Raw genomic sequence first — 22513 nt, forward strand, 5'->3', positions numbered from 1 at the left:
CATTTCAATTAACATACCCCTATGTATGGAATCATGTTCGCGAGCATGAGCAGTCATTTGTATGACTGTTCGTAAGCTGGGGCCCTCTGTGATATGAGTTTGATATCAGTTTTTTTGCTCTGATGAGATGCTGCTGTCTGTCTGGCGATGGTTGTTCTTCTGCTCAAATATACAGCAGTTTGCTTGCATGCGGGACTTTAAGAGGAAGAAGAAGAAGAGCCTTTGGGTATGAATGTTTTATTTTTGCAGCAAACAGTTACAATGTAAATGGTATGATGGCTTTCGTTGCTAAGATGGTTTTGAGTACAGGACCATGGAAGTCTTGTTACAGTTGGACATGGCATTGGTGAGACCACAATGGACTATTGTATGCAGTTTTGAATAAAGTACAGTACAGCACAGGAGTAGGCCCTTCAGCCCACCTAGCCTGTGCCGACATGTGATGCCTTTCTAATCTAACAACCTATTTGCCTCTATGCTGTTCCTTATCCTCTATTCCCTATCTATTCTTGTATCTCTCAAAGTGCCTCTTAAATGTTGCTATTGTATCCAACAACACAAGCAGCACATTCCAGGAAATTAACACCGTCTGTGCTTTTTCAAAAAAGGAATCCTGTCTCTCTCATCTCCTTTAAACTTGCCCCCTTTACTTGAAACCTTTGTCCCTAGTAATTGACATTTCTGCCCTGGAAAAACGGACTCCAAATATCCTTGCCTCTCCTAATTTGGTAAATTTCTATCAGGTCATCCCTTGTCCATTGTTTAAGTAAAAACAAACCAAGCTTGTCTGGGTCCCCCCTCATGACTAACACACTCCTAACTAGACAGCATCCTGGTAAATGACATTCCATTTCTTTACCCTCTTCAGAGCCTGCTCATGTGTCCTATAGCGTGGTCACCCAGGACTGTACACCATTCCAAATGCGGCCTAGCTGCAGTGTGATTCGCCGGCTTTTATACTCTATCCTGCCATGGATGAAGGCAAGCATGCCATATGCTGCCTTGACCACTTATCATCCTGTGTTGCCACTTTTGGGGAGTTATGGAGTTGTACCTCAACATCCCTGTGTATATCAATGCTGTAAAGGTTCTGTGTTTACTGTATATTTTCCCCTTGTATTTGACCTCCTAAAATGCATTACCTGACACTTGTTCGGATCAAACACCATCTGCCATTTCTCCGCCCAACTTTCAACTGATCTGTGTCCTGCTGTATCTTCTGGCAGTTGCCCTCACTATTTGCAGCACCCAGTCTTTGTGGTATCCGCAAGCTTACTAATCAGGCAATCTATTTGCTCCTCTATAGATAACAAAGTGTGGAGCTGGATGAACACAGCAGGCCAAGCAGCATCTTAGGAGCATAAAAGCTGATGTTTCAGGCCTAGACCCTTCATCAGAAAAGGGGGATGGGGAGAGGGTTCTGAAATAAATAGGGAGAGAGGGGGAGGCGGATCGAAGATGGATAGGTGGAGAGGAGACAGACAAGTTAAACGGGTGGGGATGGACCCTGTAGAGATGAGTGTAGGTAGGGAGGGGATAGGTCAGTCTGGGGAGGACAGACAGGTCAAGGGGGCGGGATGAGGTTAGGAGGCAGGAAATGGAGATGTGGCTTGAGGTGGGAGGGGGGGATAGACAGGAGGAAGGACAAGTTAAGGAGGCGGGGACAAGCTGGGCTGGTTTTGGGATGCAGTGGGGAGAAGGGAGATTTTGAAGCTTGTGAAATCCACATTGATACCATTGGGCTGCAGGGTTCCCAAGCAGAATGAGTTGCTGTTCCTGCAACCTTCGGGTGGCGTCGTTGTGGCACTGCAGGAGGCCCAGGATGGACATGTTGTCTAAGGAATGGGAGGGGGAGTTGAAATGGTTCACGACTGGGTGGTGCAGTTGTTTACTGCGAACCAAGCATAGGCGTCCTGCAAAGCATCTCCAAGCCTCTGCTTGGTTTCCCCAATGCAGAGGGAGCCACACCGTGTACAGTGGATACACTATATACCTCATTGGCAGATGTGCAGGTGAACTTCCACTTGATGTGGAAAATCATCTTGGGGCATGGGATGGGTTTGAGGGAGGAGATGCGGGGGCAAGTGTAGCACTTCCTGCTGTTGCTGGGGAAAGTGTCAGGTGTGGTGGGGTTGGAGGGGAATGTGGAGTGGACAAGGGAGTCACCAGAGAGAGTGGCCTCTCTGGAAGGCAGACAAGGGTGGGGATGGAAAAATGTCTTTGGTGGGGTCACATTGTAGATGGTGGAAGTGTTGGAGGAATATGCGTTGTATCTGAGGTTAGTGGGGTGGTGTGTGAGGACGAGGGGGATTCTCTTTTAGTGGTTATTGCGGGGACAGAATTTGAGGGATGAGTTGTGGGAAATGCAGGAGACACAGTCGAGGGTGTTCTTGACCACGGTTGGCAAGTTGGGGAGGGCGGGGGGGGGTTGCGGGAAGAGAGAGATGTTGCGGTCCTTGAACAAGGACATCTGGGATGTACGGGAGTGGAATGCCTCATCCTGGGAGCAGATGCGGCGGAGGCGAGGGAATAGGGGATGAAATTTTTGCGGGAGGGTGGGTGGGAGGTGGTGTATTCTAAGTAGCTGTGAGAGTCGGTGGGCTTGAAATGGATATCGGTTTCGAGGTGGTTGCCTGAGGTGGAGACAGACGTCCAAGAAGGGGAGGGATGTGTTGGAGATGGTCCAGCTGAACTTGAGGTTGGGGTGGAAGGTGTTGAAGTGAATGAACTGTTTCAGCTCTAAATCATTTTATCACAAACATTACAAACAAAAGCGGGTCCCAGCACTGATCCCTACGAAACATGCAGGTCACATGTCCAGTCAGGGAAGCATCTTTCTACTATTACGTTATCTTCTGTGTTTAAGCCAATTCTGCAAACATCTTACCATCTCGTGTGACTTCATCTTTTGTATCAGCCTGCCATGACAAGCCTTGTCAAAGGCCTTGCGAAAGCTCATATTGACACCATTCTTCCCTCCATCAGTAATCTTTGTAACTTCCTCAAAAAAACTCAAATCAAGTTTGAGAGACATGATCCTCTCCGCACAAAGCCATGCTACCTTTTGCTAGGAGTCCATATTTCTCCACATATAGGTAAATCCTATCCCTAAGAATTTTCACAAGTAATTTCCCTACCACTGAAGTAAGGCTCACCAGCCTATAATTTGCCAATTTATCCCTGTTACCCTCCTCAAACAAAGGAACAGCATTGTTGATTCTCCAGTCCTCTGGGACCTGTCCTGTGCCTAAAGAGAATACAAAAATTTCATTCAGGGCCCTTGCAACTTCCTCACCTGCCTCCCTCATCATTCTGGAATAGATCAAATTAGGTCCTGGGGACTTGTCTCCCTTAATGCTTTTCCAAAAAAAACTATCTTTATTATATTAATATGCCCTAGAATATGAACATGTCCCTCCTGAGACTCATCATCCACCATGCCCTTCTCCTTTGTGAATACCAATGCAAAGTACTCATTAAGGACCTCATTTACTTCCTCTGGCTCCATGCATAAATTCTCTCCTTTGCCCTTGAGTGGACCTACATTTTTCTCTAGTTGTCTTCTCATGTGTAAATCACTTTTAGATTTTCCTTAATTCCATTTGACAAAGACATTTCATGGCCCCATTTAGCCCTCCTAATTCCTTGTTCTTTTCTATTTTTCTTTTTTATTGAAGATTCTTTGTTTTTAGTTTCCTAAACTTTGTATGCCTTCCTTCATTTTTGACCTAAGATTTCAATTTCTCTTATCCTCCAAGTTCCTGAATTTGCTATCTTTTAGCCTTCGTTTTCACAGAAGCATGCTAGTCCTGAAATCTAATGAACTGGCCTTTAAAGGATTGCCATGTGCCAGTTGCGGATTTATCCTCAAACAGTCATCCGCAGTCTACATTTCCCCGTTCCTGTTGTCATTAGCCTTCCCCCAATTTAGTACTTTCACCCGAGGACTATTATCCTTATCCATAAGTAACTTAAAACATGCAGAATTATGGTTACTGTTCCCAAAATGTTTCCCCACTGAAACTTTGATCACTTGGGTGGGCTCATTCCCGAACACTAGGTCTAGTATGGTCCCTTTTCTGGTTGGGCTATTTCTGTATTATTTTTTATCAATGGATGCACTTAGCAAAACCAGCAACTCCCACCTCCCATTCAAAACTCTGACACAGAGCATATCCCAGTCAATATAGGGGAAGTTAAAACACAAGGATGCTGTTATTTTAAAATGTGAGGCTGGATGAACACAGCAGGCCAAGCAGCATCTCAGGAGCACAAAAGCTGACGTTTCGGGCCTAGACCCTTCATCAGAGAGTCTCTGATGAAGGGTCTAGGCCCGAAACGTCAGCTTTTGTGCTCCTGAGATGCTGCTTGGCCTGCTGTGTTCATCCAGCCTCACATTTTATTATCTTGGAATTCTCCAGCATCTGCAGTTCCCATTATCTCTGCTGTTATTTTTATGTTTTTCCATAATCTGTCAATGTATCAGTTCCTCTATCACCCAACTGGCCTTAGTAAGTCCCATCATAGTGATTTATATCCTTCCTGTTCCTGAGCTGTACCTATTTGGTCTTGCTGGATGAGTACACCAAGGTGTCCTCCTTCAGTACAGCTGTGATATTCTACCATATCAGTAACATCATCCTGCCCCTCCCTACTTGCATCCCTTTCCGTTGCCTGAAATATCAAAATCCAGAATGTTAAGTGGCCAGTCTCACCCCTGTTTGCAATAGCTACAGCAACATAATTATATGTCTGAATCCAAGCCCTAAGTTCGTCTGCCTTGCCTGTCATTCTTATTCTTAAAACAAAAAATCTTCAGTCCACCAATCTTGCTGTGTTCAGTAACCTCCCCGTTTGCTGTAGTTCTTAGTCTTACTGACTTTATTCTCAGATTCTTCCCTGGTTTTTTTTTTGTTGACAACCTGCTCTAGTTTCCAGCTCCCTGCCCCACTAATTTAAACACTCCTGAGTGGCACCAGCAAGCCTCTTTGCCAGTATATTAGTGCCCCTACAATTTAGATGCAGCCTATTCTTCCCACACATATCCCACTTGCCCCCAGACTACATCCACTGATTCACATACCTGAAGCCGCCCTCCTTACAGCAGCTGTTTAGCCATGTATTTAACTAGTGATTTCCTGTTCCTGGCCTCACTGAAACATAGCACAGGAAGTAAACCAGGATTGCAGCTCTAGATATCCTACTTTTCAAATTCCTACTTTAACTCCCTACTTTAATCTCATTTCTTTTTCTCTCTGTCAGTGATGCCAGTGTGGACAACAACTTCTGACTGAACCTACCCTTTCGGAATATCCTGTGACCACTCAGCCATTCTTTTGACCACAGACTCACCTATTTATGCCCCTGACTATACAGCCCTATCACCACTGCTTGCCAACGTTGCTATGCTGCTGAACTAGAGACACTGGTGGTGCCATTGATCTGTCAGCTGCTTCTGCTACACTCTCTCCCCTGAGAGGCCATCTCTTTTCATGATCTCTTGCTCACTACCACTCCCAATAGTTTCCAGTATGTTCCAGTTTAGAGAGGGAGATGGCCACAAGAGACTCTTGCACGGCTTGCCCACACTTACTCATCTTTCATGTGGTCACCCACTCCTCCTCTGTCTGTGTACCCCTAACTTTTGGTGTGATCAGCTCACTAAATGTGCTATCCGTGATGTGCTCAGCCTCATAGCTGCTCCATAAAAGTCCATCCACACTTCAGGCACTGTACGTGATAAATTAGGAGCTGCAGCTTAGCACACTTTCTACATATGTAGTCACCAAGGTCACTGGAAATAGCCCTGATTTCCCACACTGCAGGGGGGCATTCACGGGCGGAGTTCTCCTGCTATTTTTAATCTTATTGACTAAATCAGCCTTACCAACTACTGACAATAATGCAGGAACTGATTCCACAACCTTACCCAAACTCTGGTCCCTCGCTTCTAGTCCTAGCAGGATACAACTATAAAAAGTAAATACTTTATCTCTCTCCCAGACATTACCCACGCAGTCTGCACACCTTGTTTCTGAGCTGCCAAGCCTATGTCACTCTTGAGTCGTGAGCTCCAGAGCTCCACTCCTAAATTCAGCTCCATGTTTGTGCTGACTGACCCTACCCCTGGTGTATTTATCTTTGCTGCTGTTCACATTTAAGTTCACTGTCCTTTTACTCTGTTACGGTTATTGCTGATGCTTGGACTGAATGTTGTGGGCTTGCTTGAGAAAAGAAATACTTGCTAGAGACGAATATCAGCAAAGATACACCAAACTGATTTCTGGCATGATGTCATGTTTGTGCATAAAGAGATTGGCTTGATTGGGATGTTTTCCACTGAAGTTTAAAAAAGAAGAGGGCTTTCTGTTGAAGCGTATAAAATTGATACAGTTGGGCAGACTGTTTACTGTGGTGGATGATGCGTGGTTGTTGGCCCAGAACAATGGAGTCATGGGGTACACTATTTTGGGCTAAGATGAGATGTTTCTTTACTCGGGATAATGAACCTGTGGAATTAGCCTTCACAGTCTTGTGGAGGAGAAGTTACTAAATAATTTTTAGAAATGTGTAGATCTCTAGATAGTTCAGAGAATGCAGAGAGACTGGGAACATTTGCCTTTCAACATGATTATTCAGAATAAACAAACGGGTTCGATTGGCCAAATGGCCTATTGTCTAAGTTTAATGTTCTAAACAAGCAATATGTTTATATTTTCCTGATATGAAGAGAAAATACATGAAAATTAGTGGGAGCGAACAGATTCCATTAAAAGCAGAGACTACTGACACTAATGTGGAATAGGGAAAAAGAAAATATACCAAATAGATATTTTGTGTCTTCATGTAGAAAAAAATAATAGAAATGCAGAACCAAGAACCTAGCAAGAATGAGGACCTTAAAGTATGAGTAAAGCAATAGTTCTGGTGAAACTGATGGAATTTTTTGGCAACCTCTTGACCCAACAACCTAGGTCCTGGCATTTTACAGGTGGTACTATATGGGTAGGGGGTGCACTGGCTTTTGAACTACCAGAATTCTTAGTTTCCAGAACATTTGCCAAACCTGGAAGATAGCAAACAGAAACTTGCTTTTAAGAAGGAAGGAAGGAAGAAAGAAAAGGGAACAAGCTGGTTAGCCTGACTTTAGTATTGGCAAAATGATAAATTGTATTATTGGGGGTGTAATGAAGATACTTAAGAAATCATAAGATTAAGCAGAGTCAACATGGATTTATAAAAGGGAAATGATATTTGACAAATCTAGTTTGATATTTTGAGGACATTACTAGTAACTAGTTGGGCAGATAAATGGCAGATGGAGTTCAATCCAGGCAAATGCGTGGTGATACATTTTGGAAGATCAAATTCAAGGGCAAACTATACAGTAAATGGAAAAGTCCTAGGGAAAACTGATGATCAGAGAGATCCGGGTGTTCAAGTCCATTGTTCCCTGAAGGTGACAACACAGGTCAATAGGGTGGTCAAGAAGGCATATGGCATGCTTTCCTTCATTGGACGGGGTATTGAGTACAAGAGTTGGCAGGTCATGTTGCAGTTGTATAGGACTTTGGTTCAGCCACATTTGGAGTACTGTGTACAGTTCTGGTTGCCACATTACCAAAAGGATGTGGATGCTTTGGAGAGGGTACAGAGGAGGTTCACCAGGATGTTGCCTGCTATGGAGGGTGCTAGCTATGAAGAGAGGTTGAGTAGGTTAGGATTATTTTCATTAGAAAGACGGAGATTGAGGGGGGGACCTGATTTGAGGTCTACAAAATCATGAAGGGTATAGACAGGGTGGATAGCAAGAAGCCTTTTCCTAGAGTGGGGGACTCAATTACTAGGGGTCATGAGTTCAAAGTAAGAGGAGGAAAGTTTAAGGGAGATATGCGTGGAAAGTTCTTTACACAGAGGGTGGGCGTGCCTGGAACGCGTTGCCAGCGGAGGTGGTAGACGCAGACACGTTAGCGTCTTTTAAGATATATTTGGACAGGTACGTGGATGGGCAGGGAGCAAATGGACACAGACCCTTAGAAAATAGACGACAGGTTAGACAGAGGATCTTGATCGGCGCAGGCTTGGAGGGCCGAAGGGCCTGTTCCTGTGCTGTAATTTTCTTTGTTCTTTAAAATGTATAAGGGGAAGATCAGTAGGTATGATGTGTTTGGATTTTACAAACACATTTGATAAGCTTCCTCAAAGTTATTACTCTAACAGGATGGGTGGGATGGTTAGCATGGATTGAGTATAGGATAATGGATCAGCAAATGGGCAGAAAGAAACAGGACATTTGCAGGTTGGTTGGCTATAAATAACATTGCATAACAATATTACAAGGATCTCATGACATCATACCAGGAATCAGGTTGGTATATCTTTGCAATTCCTCTCTGGCAAGTACGTCTTTTCTCAATTAAGACCAGGGAGGTCAATCTGAGCAGCAACAGAGCAAGGAACAGTGAAATTGGATGTGAGCAGCAGTGAGATAAATACCCAGAGTGGGGTCAATCAGTGAACATGGAGCTTAATCTAGGAGCAGAGCTCTGGGGGTGACATAAAACTCAGTTATATAGGCTTGGCTACTCTGGAACCAGGCTTGCAGACTGACTGAGTGGTGTCTGGAGAGAGATAAAGTACTTTTGGCCTTATCATTTTCAATCTATTTTAATGACTTTTAATCGAGGGACTGAGTGTTTTGCCAGCAAACTGGGGTATGATACAATATTAGTTGGGGAAATAAGCAGTGAGGAGGGCATAATAAAGCTGTCAAAGGGCACAACTAGAGTGGACAATAGCATGATGGGTGGAACTCAGTGACAAACATGATATTACCCATTTTGATAGGATAATGAAGTAAAATTTGGTGACAGCCTGAGAAATGTTTACATCAAAAAATTAACAGGCATGGTTAGCAATTTGGTAGACTTTGTAAAGAGATGAGAGTGAAAGTTTACAATTTTAAGTTTATACTTTGTGTTAAGGGGGAGTCATGGCTTTAGTTTCATTTTGTTTAGTTGTTTCTGTGAACTTGGTAATATGTCTAGTGGCCTGTTTGTTTACATGCATTTTAATGAGGTTTCACAGTTTTTGAAGTGAAGAGATAAGGGTTAGTAATTAGAACATTGGAAAAAGTTTTTTAAAAAAAGCTGAACTGTTAGGTTCATTTTCCAGACACCCTCACGGACTTGCAAGAGCAAAACGCTGACCTGGTTACAAAAATACAATCCTTTATTATTATGCAAGTACAAGCTGCGGAGAATCGCTGTATGCAACCCAGCACAGAGTGCTGAGTGTCATGAGCGATTCTCCCCAAACAAGGGACAGTCCCCACTTTTATACCCTTGGAATTTGCGGATACATGAAACAATTACTACATCTGAAACATCGCAAGTATGTGGTCATGCCACTATAATGAGAACAGGATACAGCTTTGATCGTCACAAAGTATATGATAACAACAGGATGTGATTTCAAGTGGTGACAACTGCCCAGCTTGATCAAAGGTCACTGACCTGGCCGTTTCAGCAGGAACAGGGGTAGACAGCAGTGTGGGTAGAGCCATAAAGATTACAGAGCTTAATGCTTTTTGTGTTTACAGATGTTTCACACCCCTACAGATGTTTCTCACCCAATCCTATTCAAGCAGGAAGTTGAGACAATGTTCACATACCCCTGTATGAGCAGATATGGAGCATAAAAATTCATGGGATATTAACCCATTAACATCTCAACTGTACTATTGCATAGCAACAAGGGTCTAGGGGCACAGGCAAAACAAAAAAAATCAGCCCATCAATGGGTGTGCGCCCCAGTAAAACCACTAATAAACCTGAGTGTTTGCTTTGGTTTGCTCTAAATTTAAAGTAACAAGGAATTTAGTTTGCACTTTGTTTTTGGTGCCGCTGGGAGAAATACAAGCTAAAGTAAATTTGCATATGCAGAAATTTGCTGGATGAAAATTCTGTGGCTATACCATCCGGAACAGAAGTCAAGGTGTGGCAATAGTAGTGAACATCTCTGAAGTTTTCATCATTTTACAAGGGTATTGCTGGGTCAAGGGAATAGTGAATTTTTGGTGACTGTAACTAAATCTTTACAATCTTTGTGTTCAGTTTTATATAGTTCACTTTTTTCTAGTTTAATTTTTTTGTGATCATGTACACCTGCATATCCAGTCTAGCTCTATTACCTAGTGCCAATCTCTTGCCTTTTCCTCATATTCCTGTATACCATTATTATGCAAAAAAAATTAATCTGCCTTTGCCTCAATTGAACCTACCTCCACCACATTTCCAGGCAGTGCATTCTGTCGCATTTTCTTTCATTACCCTTGTTTCATTTGCATATCACTTTAAATCCATTCCTTCTTGCTCTGGTTTCTTTTACAAACAGAAGCAACTTCACCCTATCTAGTCTGTTATAGCCTGCTTGTGATTTTCAAAATCACAATCAGATCTCCACTCAATTAGCTTCTCTCCAGGGTCAACATCTCTGCTACTTAAACTTCAACTACAAGGATACATTTATCATACTTGAAACCATCTAGTAAATCATTCTGTACTCTCTCCAATGCATTTGCATCTTTGTTATAATATGGCACCTGCAACTGTACACATCTGAGCTCTAACAAGTGTCTTAAAAGTTCAGAATCGCCACCTTTCTCTTGCATTCCCTGCCTCAATTAATAAAATCAAGAACACTGTATACTTTATTTCCTGCTCTGCTTGTCCTGCCAATTTTAATGATTTGTGCATGTACACCTATGTTCTTCTACTCATTCACCACCTTCAGAATTGTACCTTCTATATTGTTTTTCAGTATTAACATAGAACAATATAGTGCAGAACAGGCCCTTTGGCCCTCGATGTTGCACCGGCCTGCACTACCCCTCACTTCTCAGCACTGAACCTCATCCACTGTCTACTGCCCACTGCATTAACTTGTTAATGTCCTTGGAGCTCATACTGTCGTCCTCACAGTTTAGAATTCCTTCAAATTTAGTGGCATCCTCAAATTTATCAAGATTTGGATCATAGATGCATATCAGGAAAAACCAAGGTCCCAATCCCAAATCCTGGGAAGCTCCGCTACAAACGCTCCTCCAACCCAAAAAATGCCCATTGACCATTACTGTTTTCAGTTACTCAGCAATTTTGCATCCAAATTGTCATTGTTCCTTTTATACCACGATCTGCAACTTTCCTCACGTCTGTTGTGAGGCACTGTATCAAATGCCTTTAGGAAATCTGTATACATCATGGTCAGAAGTGTTGCCCTCGTTAACATTGTTTGTTACTTCTTCAAAAATATCTCCAAGTTAAACGTGATTTCTCCTTTAGAACTTCACGCTGACTTTTTCTAATTAAGCCACTTTTTTCCATGTGACTACTGATTTCTATCACAAGAAATTGTTTCCAAAAGATTTTCCACTACTGAAGTTAGACTAACTGGTCTATAATTGCCAAGATTAGTCTTGCAACCTTTTTTCAATAAGGCAATAATGTTAGCAATACTCCAGTCTGTTGGCACTACCCAGGTCTAGGGCAGACTGAAATATTATGGCCAGTGAGAAGACAGTTTCTACGCTCACTTTCAAAATTCTTGGGTGCATTTCATCCAGTCCTGGTGCCTTGTTCGTAGTGACACTGTTTCTTCCCCTCTCGCTATGGCCTGTGCAGTACGCTGCTGTGTTAAAGACAGAAGCAAAGTATTCATTTAATACCTCAGCCATAATCCCCCCCGCCCCCAACCCTACCTTGGACTGTCAATGCCCTTTTTGGTTTAGTTTAAAAGTTCCTGGCCAGATGTTTTTGGTAAAAACACTGGAGGATTATTTGAAGTGAGAAAGTCTAAACTCAATTTCGTGACAAATCAAGAAAAAGGTTCAGATTCTCCAAAGTGGAAATTGGGAAAAAATATCGAGTGCTCTAACGGGATGCTGTTCAATTTGATGGGCTTGTACTTTTATTATTATATATAAATAGTTTGGTTGATTCCATATTTTAGTACTATTATTTTGTATAATAAGCTAATTTATCGTTTAAACCAAATCATTAGAAAGACGTCTATTTTCCTAAAAAGAAATTTCGAATGTTCCGTTAAACATGATTTCAGCGTGGAATCCAGTTCCAATAATATCAATTTGTATCGTAACAACTATAAGCAAACTGAGTTTATGCAGCGGCAATCTCCGTTATTTGCACTCTTGTGGTAGCTGGCAGAAGAAAACGATGGCTCCTAATTTATGCGGGATTTGGGGTGGGGGAAGGGAATAGAAGTGATCTTCACCAAGAAGCAGAGCGGCCGTCGTAAATCATTTATCTAACATTTCTGTCAAAAGGTCAAATTTATTTTTCATCCAGTTCTGATTTGTCACCTCCCCTCAGCCCTGAACGTGTCATTTTCGGGCAACCCTTTGATTTCCGTCCTGCTGAATACAGTTTCTGAATGGTCCGTAATGACGGAGCCTGTCCGACATTTACTTCCCAGCCACCAATCGGCGACTGCATTGGGTGATTGATTTACAGTGGTTGTTTGTGCTCTCAAATATTTAAACATACGCTGTGCGCTGCGATCACAGTCCTAGAGCTGCTAACAAGACAAACGGGAAATAAGGTTATACTTTGGCTTTTAATAGAGATACTGAGTAATCCCAGAATGAGACTCGCAAGCGTAGCGAACACAACGAAGCCTCGAGGCAGGTCTGTGAAGGAGTGTCTACTCTGCAGTAATTGTCAAAAGGTATTGTTTGTAGTCAGTCTATGATGTGTTGCGTGCGGGCTCCTAGGATTTCTGACGTTCTTCCTTAAAAAGTACTTTTCACCGATTGCTTTTAGGATTATATGAAACGAAGGGTACTGCTGTGCAGACGTTATTCTTGGGCTAGTATCTAAGCAGCATTGGGTTCGACAAAATGATGCCCCTGTCATACGAAAACATCGAGTTGTTATTTAAGGAACGGGGAAAGGATATACGTCTTACTGACAGTCCCAGTAGAAAAATAAAAAGTGATTCTGACTCTTGCAAAGCTAGAGAAGCAACAATACCTGGAAAAATAGAACGGAGAGCATCTGATCAAGGTACCTGATGTAATAAACTAAGCAATACTGCCAGAGAATCCGAAGTTCAGATATGAAATCCACAGCTTAGGTGGCCAAACATTTGGTTGCCTAAGGTTAAATGGAGGGAGAGAGGAAACAAGACTAAGAGAAATGAAAATCGATTAGATTATTTTGGAGAGGTACTAGAGGGCTAGGCATGGGTTAGTGACTAGAGTTGTGATATGTGCTTGGGACTTGGATGGAATAGAATAGGTAGCAGACTTTGGATAAGGAGTTTGGGAAGTCAGGCAGGAAAGCATTGGAAAAGTTCAGCTCGAATGTAACAAAGGCTTATCTGCTTTTTACTGACCTAATCACTTGTAATACAAATATTTTTAGCTGTGAAATTTCAAATACTTGTGTAGTTTTTGTTAACTCTTTCCTGTGATACTTTTTTGCTTCAATTAGTATCTTATTGGATGTTTCCCTGTGGACCTTAACAGTACTTATACTTAACAATACATGCTAACTTGAAATATAAACTAACCTATTACTTTTTATGATCTGTATTGATATCAATATTACAATATTAGTTTGATAAATTTACTGTTGAAAGGCAGTACTAAGTAAATAGCTTCCATAAATATAATGGATGTGTTTTGGTCTGCAATTAATACTCCTGTTTCTAATGCTTTGTAATAATGCAGATATCCTTGGCCTATAAGACAGTGGTGAAATGAACTGGACAATATGGTGGCCTTTGAAGGTCCAAAATAAGATATTCTTACAAGTTCCAGAGGTGGAAACATTCCTACCGAGTCTTACCTTCCTGCAGAAAGCAGTTCAACAATTGTTAATTGTTTGGTTGCTCTGCATGTATTAGTTTCAAAATCCTAGAGTTTTTGGCTCATGCACAACACTTAACTAAGCCTTCATCCATTTTGTTCTCTGCAGTTTTCTCTTTCTCTGCTAACACTAGCTAAACTCCAAAAATTACATGCTTTTTATTGCTATAACTGACTTCATCCCTGTCTTTTGAGAACTGCGTTATCATATTTTTCTTTGTGGCATTTGATTCCTGGTTCTTGGGAATGGTTCTGCTCAAAGCTATTGGAGTACAGCCATCTCCTCCAATGGCTTCTCTGTGTGCTTTCACAGTTACCTCGATTATATTTCACGGGACAACTTAAAATCATTCTTCTTCCAAATTTGGCACATTCAGATCTGCCAATGATTTTTGGGTCTGCTGGTTTCACCACCTGTGGAGGGAAAGCAGTGTCATTATTTCGAGTCGAGTGGCCCTTCTTCAAATGTTAATTCTAAGCCCTGAAGAAGAGTCACTGGACCTGAAACATTGACACTGCTTTCTCTCAACAGATGCTACTAGAGACCTGCTAAGTTTTTTTTTTCAGCTGTTTTGGTTTTTGTTTGACTTCCAGCATCTGCAGTTCTTTGTTTCTCACTTACTAACAGGACAGGTAAGCCATAAGTTTTTAATTCAGCCTAACCGAAAATATAACTCCATCCTCTTTGATAACTTCGGACACTTATATGCTGCTCATCCAGATTCTACCAACTTTTCTGGTTTCTACTCACAACTGTCGGGAAATTTGATTCCTGTGCTTATTTAGATGCTATCTTAGTTATACAACGTTAGAAGAATGAATTTTTCCTGACATTTGTTAGTGTGCAAAGATGTTTTACACCAACATTGCGCAGTTGACAACATAACAACTGGTTTGTTCTTCTGAAACCTTGTTTTTTGCAAGTCCTGCCTGAGAGTGAAATAGTAATAAAGGCCTTTTTTATTTGGATGTGTAACTAAAATCAGCAACAAATGGCTACAGTAGGTAGGAAATTGAGGACTTATTTGAAGCATCCCTGCTCAAATATCAATTTATTTGAGCTAGCCAGACACCAATATCAAAATTTCTTTTATTGTGCTAAACCAACAAGGAATTAATTAATTGGTTTGGAAGAATGGTGAGAAAGTCTTCGAGTGGAATGGATTCATTGATCTGGATCATTTAAAAAGCACTTGTTGCTTGTTTATGGACAGTCTTTAGTCACATTTATTACCCTTTCCCTGTTCACTTGAGAAGGTGTTGGTGGGCCTTCTATTTGACCTGCTGTAACCTTTTGTGATGCTGCCACAATGGTGTTGGGTCAGAATTATTTCGGGAAGTTAACTCCTTATATTGCTGCACTATGTCTTTGTAGTTTAGATGTTTTCTAATTCACCAGTTCAGGGATGTTATTACACACCTCTGGAGCAGATGGGCCTTGACCCTGATTCTACTGGTCAGAGGTAGGACTACCACTGTGCCCCTTGTTCTGTGGCCAAAATTGTGGCAAAGGAAGTGATATTTGACACTGGTTGTGATAATGATTATTTCAATAAAGAAAGAAAGAATTGTGTTGGGGTAGATCATGCTGAGTTTCTTTAGTGGTGGTGTTGGATGGGGGAATATTCTATTACACTCCTGAATTAAGTCTTAGGAATGATGGAGGCTTGAGGGTTCACAGTGTGCCTAATAAATTTCTTTCCTGTAGTGGCTGTTGACTAAATATGACTGATCTATTTCAAACTTTGGCCTATGCAGCTTGAAAGGGGAGAAGCCACGATCAGATGTAACAGGATTTTAATTGAGTCAAGGTAAATACGAAGCCGTAAGGGAGGAGCTAGTCAGAGATGGTTGACGGGAGCCTAGCGAGGAAGACAATGGAACAGTAATGGCAGGAGTTCCTGGGATAATTTGGGATGCAGAGCAGAAATTTATCCCGAGGAAGAAGAAACATACTACAGGGAGGATGAGGCAACCATGGCTGACAAGGGAGGTCAGGGACTGCATAAAAGCAAAAGAAAAAACGTAGGATGTGGGAAGTCAGAGGATTGGGAAGCCTTTTTTTAAATAAAACCCAGCAGATGACACCCTTGGCGGAGGGTCGGGGAAGTGGTTGCGGTGGGTGGGTGGTTGAAAAGGGAAACGATGAAATATTACTGGCTAGTAATATAAAACAAGGTTGCAAGAATACTTTTCACGCCTATTCAAGGTAAGAGGGAGGCGAGAGTGGACATTGGACTGCTGAAGATGCGACTGGAGAAGTAGTATTGGCGGAGGAACTGAATAACTACTTTGCATGAGTTTTCACAATGGAAGACACCGGTAGCATACCAGAACTTTGAAAGGTTGAGGGCAGACATAAGTAGTGGCTATCACTAAAGGTGGTGGTACTGGGGAAGCTGAAAGGTCTCAAGGTGAATAAATCACCCGGACCAGATGGATTATACCCCAAAGTGGAGGAAATTGTACAGGCATCGGTGATCTTTCAGGAATCACTGGACTCAAAGACTGTCTTAGAGGACTGAAAAAACAGTTAATATAACACCCCTGTTCCAGAAAGAAGGGTGGCAGATGTTGGCAGGTTATAGGCCAGTTAGTCTGACTTCGGTTATTGATAAGATTTTAGAATCCATTATTAACAAGCTTGGAAGGGCGTAACAAAATAGGGCTGAGATAGCATTGTTTTGTCAAGGGAGACCATTCCTGGCAATCTGGTAATTCTTTGAGGAATTTAAACAGAGAGCCAGTGGACATGATCTATTTGGGTTCTTTTAGAAGACCTTTGACAAGGTGCAGCTCATGACGATGCTAAATAAGACAAGAGCCCATGGTGTTAGGGGCAAGGTAGAAGCATGGATAGAGGATTGGTTAACTGACAGAGTGGATGTAAATGGGTCCTTTTCAGGATGACAGTTGGTGACTAGTGGAGTTCCGCAGGTATCAGTGTTGGGGTCATGAACTATGTACCCGTACACTAATGATCTGAGTGAAGGAACTGAGGGTGTTGGTCCTACGTTTGGTAGTTACACAAGGATAGGTGGAGGGACAGAGTGTTGAGGAAGCGGAAGTCTGCAGAAGGACTTGGACAAACTAGGAAACTGAGTAAAGTGGCAGATGGAGTACAGTATTGGAAAGTGTAAGGTCAGAAGAATAAGGCAGAGACTATTTTGTAAAAGAGGAAAGACTTCAGAAATCTGAAGCACAAAGGCACTTTGCAGTCCTAGTTCAGGATTCTCTTAAAGTTTGAATGTTGGTTCACTTATCAGTTAGAAAGGCAAATAAAATTTTGCATTCAAAAGGGCTAGAATACAAGAGCATTGTACTTCTGATACTCTTAAAAAGCGTCGGTCAGACTACGTTTAGAATATTGTGAACAGTTTTGGGCCTGATGTCTAGGAAGGATGTGCTGGCCTTGGAGAGTGTCCAAAGGAGGTTTACAAGAATGATTACAGTTACTCGTAGTTTAGAAGGATGAGAATCTTGTCAAAACTTGCAGAACACTGAATCCTGAATAGAGTAGATGTGGAAATGACGTTTCCATTCATAGGAGAGACAAAACAGAGCACACAGCCTCTGAAAAACTGAGATAAGGAATTTAAATTCTTCAGCGGAAGGTAGCAAATCTGTGAAACCCATAGCCGCAGAGACTTGTAGGCCGAGTCGTTGATTATATTTAAGACAAAGATAACATCTTGATAGGTAAGGGTTACAGGAAGACAGGACAATGGGGTTGAGAAACAGATCAGCCATGATTGAATGGTGGAGTAGACTTGATGGGCTGAAGGGTCTAATTCTGCTATCAAACCTTATGGTCTAATTCCTGCTTAATATGGTAAAGTACATCTCAGAGACTTTAAACAAAAGAACTTTCTGTTTTCAATGTAAATGAATCTTTGGTAGCATGGCCTGAATTGTTCGAGAATACACCATTTTATAGCCTGAAAGCATTGTACCATTTAATGCACAGTATAATCTGTTAATGCTTGAACTCTGTTAGAACAGAGCCAGCATAATCATTTAATAATCAGAAAGTCTTGCATTTCTAAAAGGCACACTCCGTAGTTACGTAGAGAATATTTTTGATAGGGTAGATAGAGTAATTAGCAAGGAAGGACTGACTTATTTTTAAGTGCAAAGCCTGTTTTGGTCTTTGTATGAAAGCCCAGTATTTGTTGACCCTCCCTCACTGTCTTTGGATGGGCTGAAATTGTACTCCTGTTGGAGTGTAGAGTTACATGGAGCTGGTGAGTTGAGGGCATAGAGTGGGGAGACAAGGAAGTAATGGCTATTCCACAATTGTTTTGCATGCTTCAGTCAAATTAGTACTAGAACTTCACAACCATGTCTTTCAAATCACGACAAAGGATGAAAATTTTGCTCGTGAGTGTCAGGATGACTTGAAACTGATCCTAGGGATGTGTGCCATTGCTCCTCAATCTCCACTTTACAGGCAGCTTTATGACTCTGAAGTGTTGTTGTTCATGATCCCAATAGCACATGAAGTTGTAATCCAGTTTTGGTATTTCATCCCTTGAGCAGTCATTCTTCATAATACAGTTGATCCATGGAGAAATTGGAAAAAGGGTTGCAAGTCGCTCATAGCTTTTGGATTCACTACACAATCTGAGTGTCACTTTTGCTGTACAGTGTGAATGTTTAAAGTGGTGGATGGGCTGTTGTTCAAAAATGCATTTTTGTCCTGGATGGCATCAAGCTTCCTGATTCATTTTGGAGCTGCTGTCATTCAGGCAAAGAGATAACAAGGTGTAGAGCTGGATGAACACAGCAGACCAAGCAACATCAGATGCCACTTGGCCTGCCGAGTTCATCCAACTCTACACCTTGTTATCTTAGATTCTCCAGGATCTGCAGTTCCTACTATCTCATTCGGGCAGGTTGGAAGCGTTCTGTATCACACTCCTGACATGTGCCTTGGAAGTGGTGAACAGGTTTTGTTGAACTGTAAATGAGATGTTCATTATAGAATATCCAGTTTCTGACATGGTTTAGTATCCATAGCATTTGGGTAGCTATGAGGTCTCTATTAACTTTACTACCTCTAATGTGCATTTGTATTCTTTTTAAAGAAAGACTGATGGTATATTAGTCCATCTACATACTTCATCATAAACCACGCTTCATAATTGCATTAAGAAAATTGTTATTTTTCCAGGTAGAATAATTTGCTTCGATGAGGAAGCTCCACCTCCAGCTTGCTTTGTCTAAATGCTTTACTTTATTACACTGCTATTTCAAATAAGAATTAAATGTGCCCGTTATAAAGTACGGGTCTTTGTAGACTGCTTAACATTTAATTCCCTTGTAATAATAAAAAATATTTGAGGCTATTTTAAACTTAAAATTGAACTAATGACTAGTTCTACACGCCTGACAAAATTTTGCTAAAGCCTATGCAATTTTATCTCTGCTACCAGCTTATGATATTTTTCAGTCAACCTATTCAGAGATGTTATTGCACACCTCTAGAGCAGTTGAGATTTGAATCTGGAGACTCATAGTCTAGAGATAAGATGCACTACCGCACCACCACCACAAGTCCTTGGCTACCTGCTTAAGCATTATTTCAGCAAACTCCAACATACAAGTAAATTGGATTAATGCATTGTCCAAAAAAATAGGAATAGACTATGGTTGAAGAAAGATGTACACCTGAATATTTAATTCTCCTTTCAGTCCCATTCTCTCCCCTCTGTTAAATATTCAGTGCATTTGTGACAAGTCTGATGATTTAAAAGATCTTAATACTGTCAAAATGATTATTCTTTTGTGGGATGTGGGTGATTTTTTGCCTAATCCTTCATTGCCTTTTAAGGAAAAATCAGTGATAGTTTCATGGAATAATTTACCAGAATAGCGACATTGTTGCAACAAAAGCAAAGCTTTTAGATAATGAAGAAAGTTATTGTGAAGTTCCTGTTATAATATACTATTGTATCTTAAAAAAAACTAACTTCATAACTGCATTATGGAAATTGTTTTATGAAACTGGTGTGCATTACTTTGTTAAAAATAATTGCCTGAACCATGGTAGATGAAATGCAAACGAAGGAGATCTTCGAGTTACAGATTTGTGCCCATGGAAACATAGCCCATTTAGCCCTGTATGAACTTGTATGTATCTTACTTCCAATTACTGACCTTTGATTTTTTTCAGGCACTTTTTCTTGCCTATTTCAAATCTCAACTGAAAAGCTTGGTAAACTTGAGTTAGGTGGATATGTAATCATCATCATCAAATTGTTCCACCCTTCCCCCAAAAACACCTTACACAATTAATGCATTAATTAATATTGCCACATTTCCATTACTAAGGAGATCAGATCAGACTGCCAGAGGTGGTGGCAGTCAACCTATTTGAGTTACTTTTTCTTTGTAGTCAAGCTCTTATTTTGTGCAGTACCCTTTACCATTTTCTCAAAATGATAAAGGCAGAGCAGAGGACTCTTTCTATACAGACTTCAGCAAGGCAGTTGACAAGGTTCCAAATGGTAAACTGGTTAGCAAGGCTAGATCACGTGGAATCTAGGGACAGCTAACCATTTGGATACAAAATTGGCTTAAAGGTACGAGACAGATCATGGTGGTGAAGGGTTGTTTTTCAGACTGGCCGCCTGCGACCAGCAGTGTGACACAGGGATCACTGCTGGGTCCCCTGCTTTTTGTCATCTATATAAATGATTTGGGTGGTAATATAGGAGGAATGATTACTAATTTTGCAGGTGACCCCAACATTAGTAGTGTAGTGGACAGCAGAGGTTACCTAATTGCAACGGGATCTTGATCAGATGGGCTGTGGATTGAGGAGTGGCAGATGGAGTTTAATTTAGATAAATGGGAGGTGTTGCATTTTAGTAAGGCAAACCAGGGCAGGGCTTATACACTTAATGGTAAGATCCTGGGGAGTATTGCTGAAAAGAGACCTTGAGTTGCAGGTTCATAGTTCCTTGAAAGTGAAGTCCCAGGTACACAGGGTAGTGAAGAAGGCATTTGGCACGTTTGCCTTTATTGGACAGTGCATCGATTATAGGCATTAGGATGTCATGTTACAGCTGTACAGGACATTCGTTAGGCTGCTTTTGGAATAATGTATTCAATCGTGGTCTCCCTGGGATAGGAAAGATGCTGTTAAACTTGAAAACATGCAGAAAAGATTCAAGGATATTGTCTGGATTGGAGGGTTTGAGCTATAGGGAAAGGCTGAATAGCCTTGGGCTATTTTCCCTGGAGCGTGGGAAGCCGAGGGGTGATCCTTTTTTATAAAAGGTTTATAAAATTATGAGGGGCATGGATAGGGTGAATAGCCAAGGTCCTCTCTTAGGCTATGGGAGTCCAAAACTAGAGGGCATAAGTTTTTTAAGGTGAGAGATTTAAAGGGGGCCTAAGGGGCAACTTTATCATACAGAGGGTGGAGATGTATGAAATGAACTGCCAGAGGTCATGGTAGAGGCAAAGAACAGTTACAACATTTGAAAGGCATCTGGATGAGTGCATGAACAGAAAGGACTTAAAGGGAAATGGGCCAAATACGCAAATGAGACTAAATTAATTTAGGATATCTGATTGGCATGGACGAGTGGACTGAACAGTCTGTTTCCATGCTGTACATCTCTGACTCTGACTCTGACTCTAACTCTAAATGCCTTTTGTAAATCCAAGTATACCATCCATTGATTTTCCCCCTTATCCACAATGCTTGTTAATAAATTAGTCAGAGTGTGAACTACCTTCGTCAAAACCATGTTGACTCAGCTTCATCACGTTAAGATTTTTTAATGAATCCTACTTTAACCATTTTAAAAATAAATTCTGGCATTTTCTCTTTGAAAGATGCTAGGATAATTGTTCAATAGTTTCCTGCTTCCAGTCTCTCCTTTCTTCAATAGACGGGTTACATTCACTCTCAAAACTGCTGAGACCTTTCCAGAATCTAGGAAATTTCAACAAATTATGATGAATGCATCTCAGCAGGCATTTCTTTCAAAATCCTGGGACTTGTTAGCCTTTTGTTCTAATAGTTTCCTCAGGTATCCTTTCCCTGAAGTGGTTATCTGTTAAGGATAGACTGGACAGGATGAACCTATAATTGGAGTTTAGAAGAATGAAATATGATCTTGAAATATATAAGATTTTGAAGGACCTAGACAGGGAGGATGTTTCCTCCTGTGGGAAAGACTAGAACTAGGAGACACAACGTGATAATAAGGGATCTCCCATTTTAAGATGGAGATGGGAGAGGTTTGTTTTCCTGAGGGTTGTTAGTCTGTGTTCTCTTCCTTAGAGAACGATGGAGGGAATTAATATTTGCAAGGTTGATTTTAAATTCTTGATTTAGGAGTCAGAGGAACAAGGGTGAGAAAAGGAAGTAAAGTTGAGGCAGCTGGATCAGCCGTACGTCTATCAAATGATGGAATAGACTTAGTGAATGGCTTACTCTGCTCCTAGTTCCCATGTTATATGTATTTAAAATATGGCAAGACTATTTACAAGCAAAAATAGGTGACAAAATAAATTGTGTTGTCATAAACTGATGTAACAATTGAGGCATTCACATGGGAGTTGCATGATTATTTGGCACAAAAGCAGGAGATTGCCATTAGATAATAG

The 22513-nt window shown here is 41.2% G+C and overlaps 1 protein-coding gene across 4 annotated transcripts in view; it reads left to right on the plus strand.

The window, feature by feature from the left end:
* Positions 1–22513, plus strand: part of sesn1 (sestrin 1) — a 118646-nt gene that overhangs the window by 78016 nt on the left and 18117 nt on the right. The window contains exons 1-2 of one of the 4 annotated variants that reach the window (XM_048531066.2): positions 12638–12744; positions 12840–13082. The exons of 1 other annotated variant lie outside the window; for it this stretch is intronic. Coding sequence is in view for 1 of the 3 variants with exons in the window: in XM_048531065.2 (XP_048387022.1) it covers positions 12661–12744 (84 nt within the window). In the remaining 2 variants the exon portion in view is untranslated. Of the gene's footprint in view, positions 1–12448; positions 12745–12839; positions 13083–22513 lie in introns of those variants that run through there. 2 more of the 4 variants (XM_048531065.2, XM_048531067.2) reach the window with 2 other exon arrangements.

The sequence above is a fragment of the Stegostoma tigrinum genome, chromosome 4 (assembly GCF_030684315.1).
Source record: "Stegostoma tigrinum isolate sSteTig4 chromosome 4, sSteTig4.hap1, whole genome shotgun sequence".
Classification (NCBI taxonomy): Eukaryota; Metazoa; Chordata; class Chondrichthyes; order Orectolobiformes; family Stegostomatidae; genus Stegostoma; species Stegostoma tigrinum.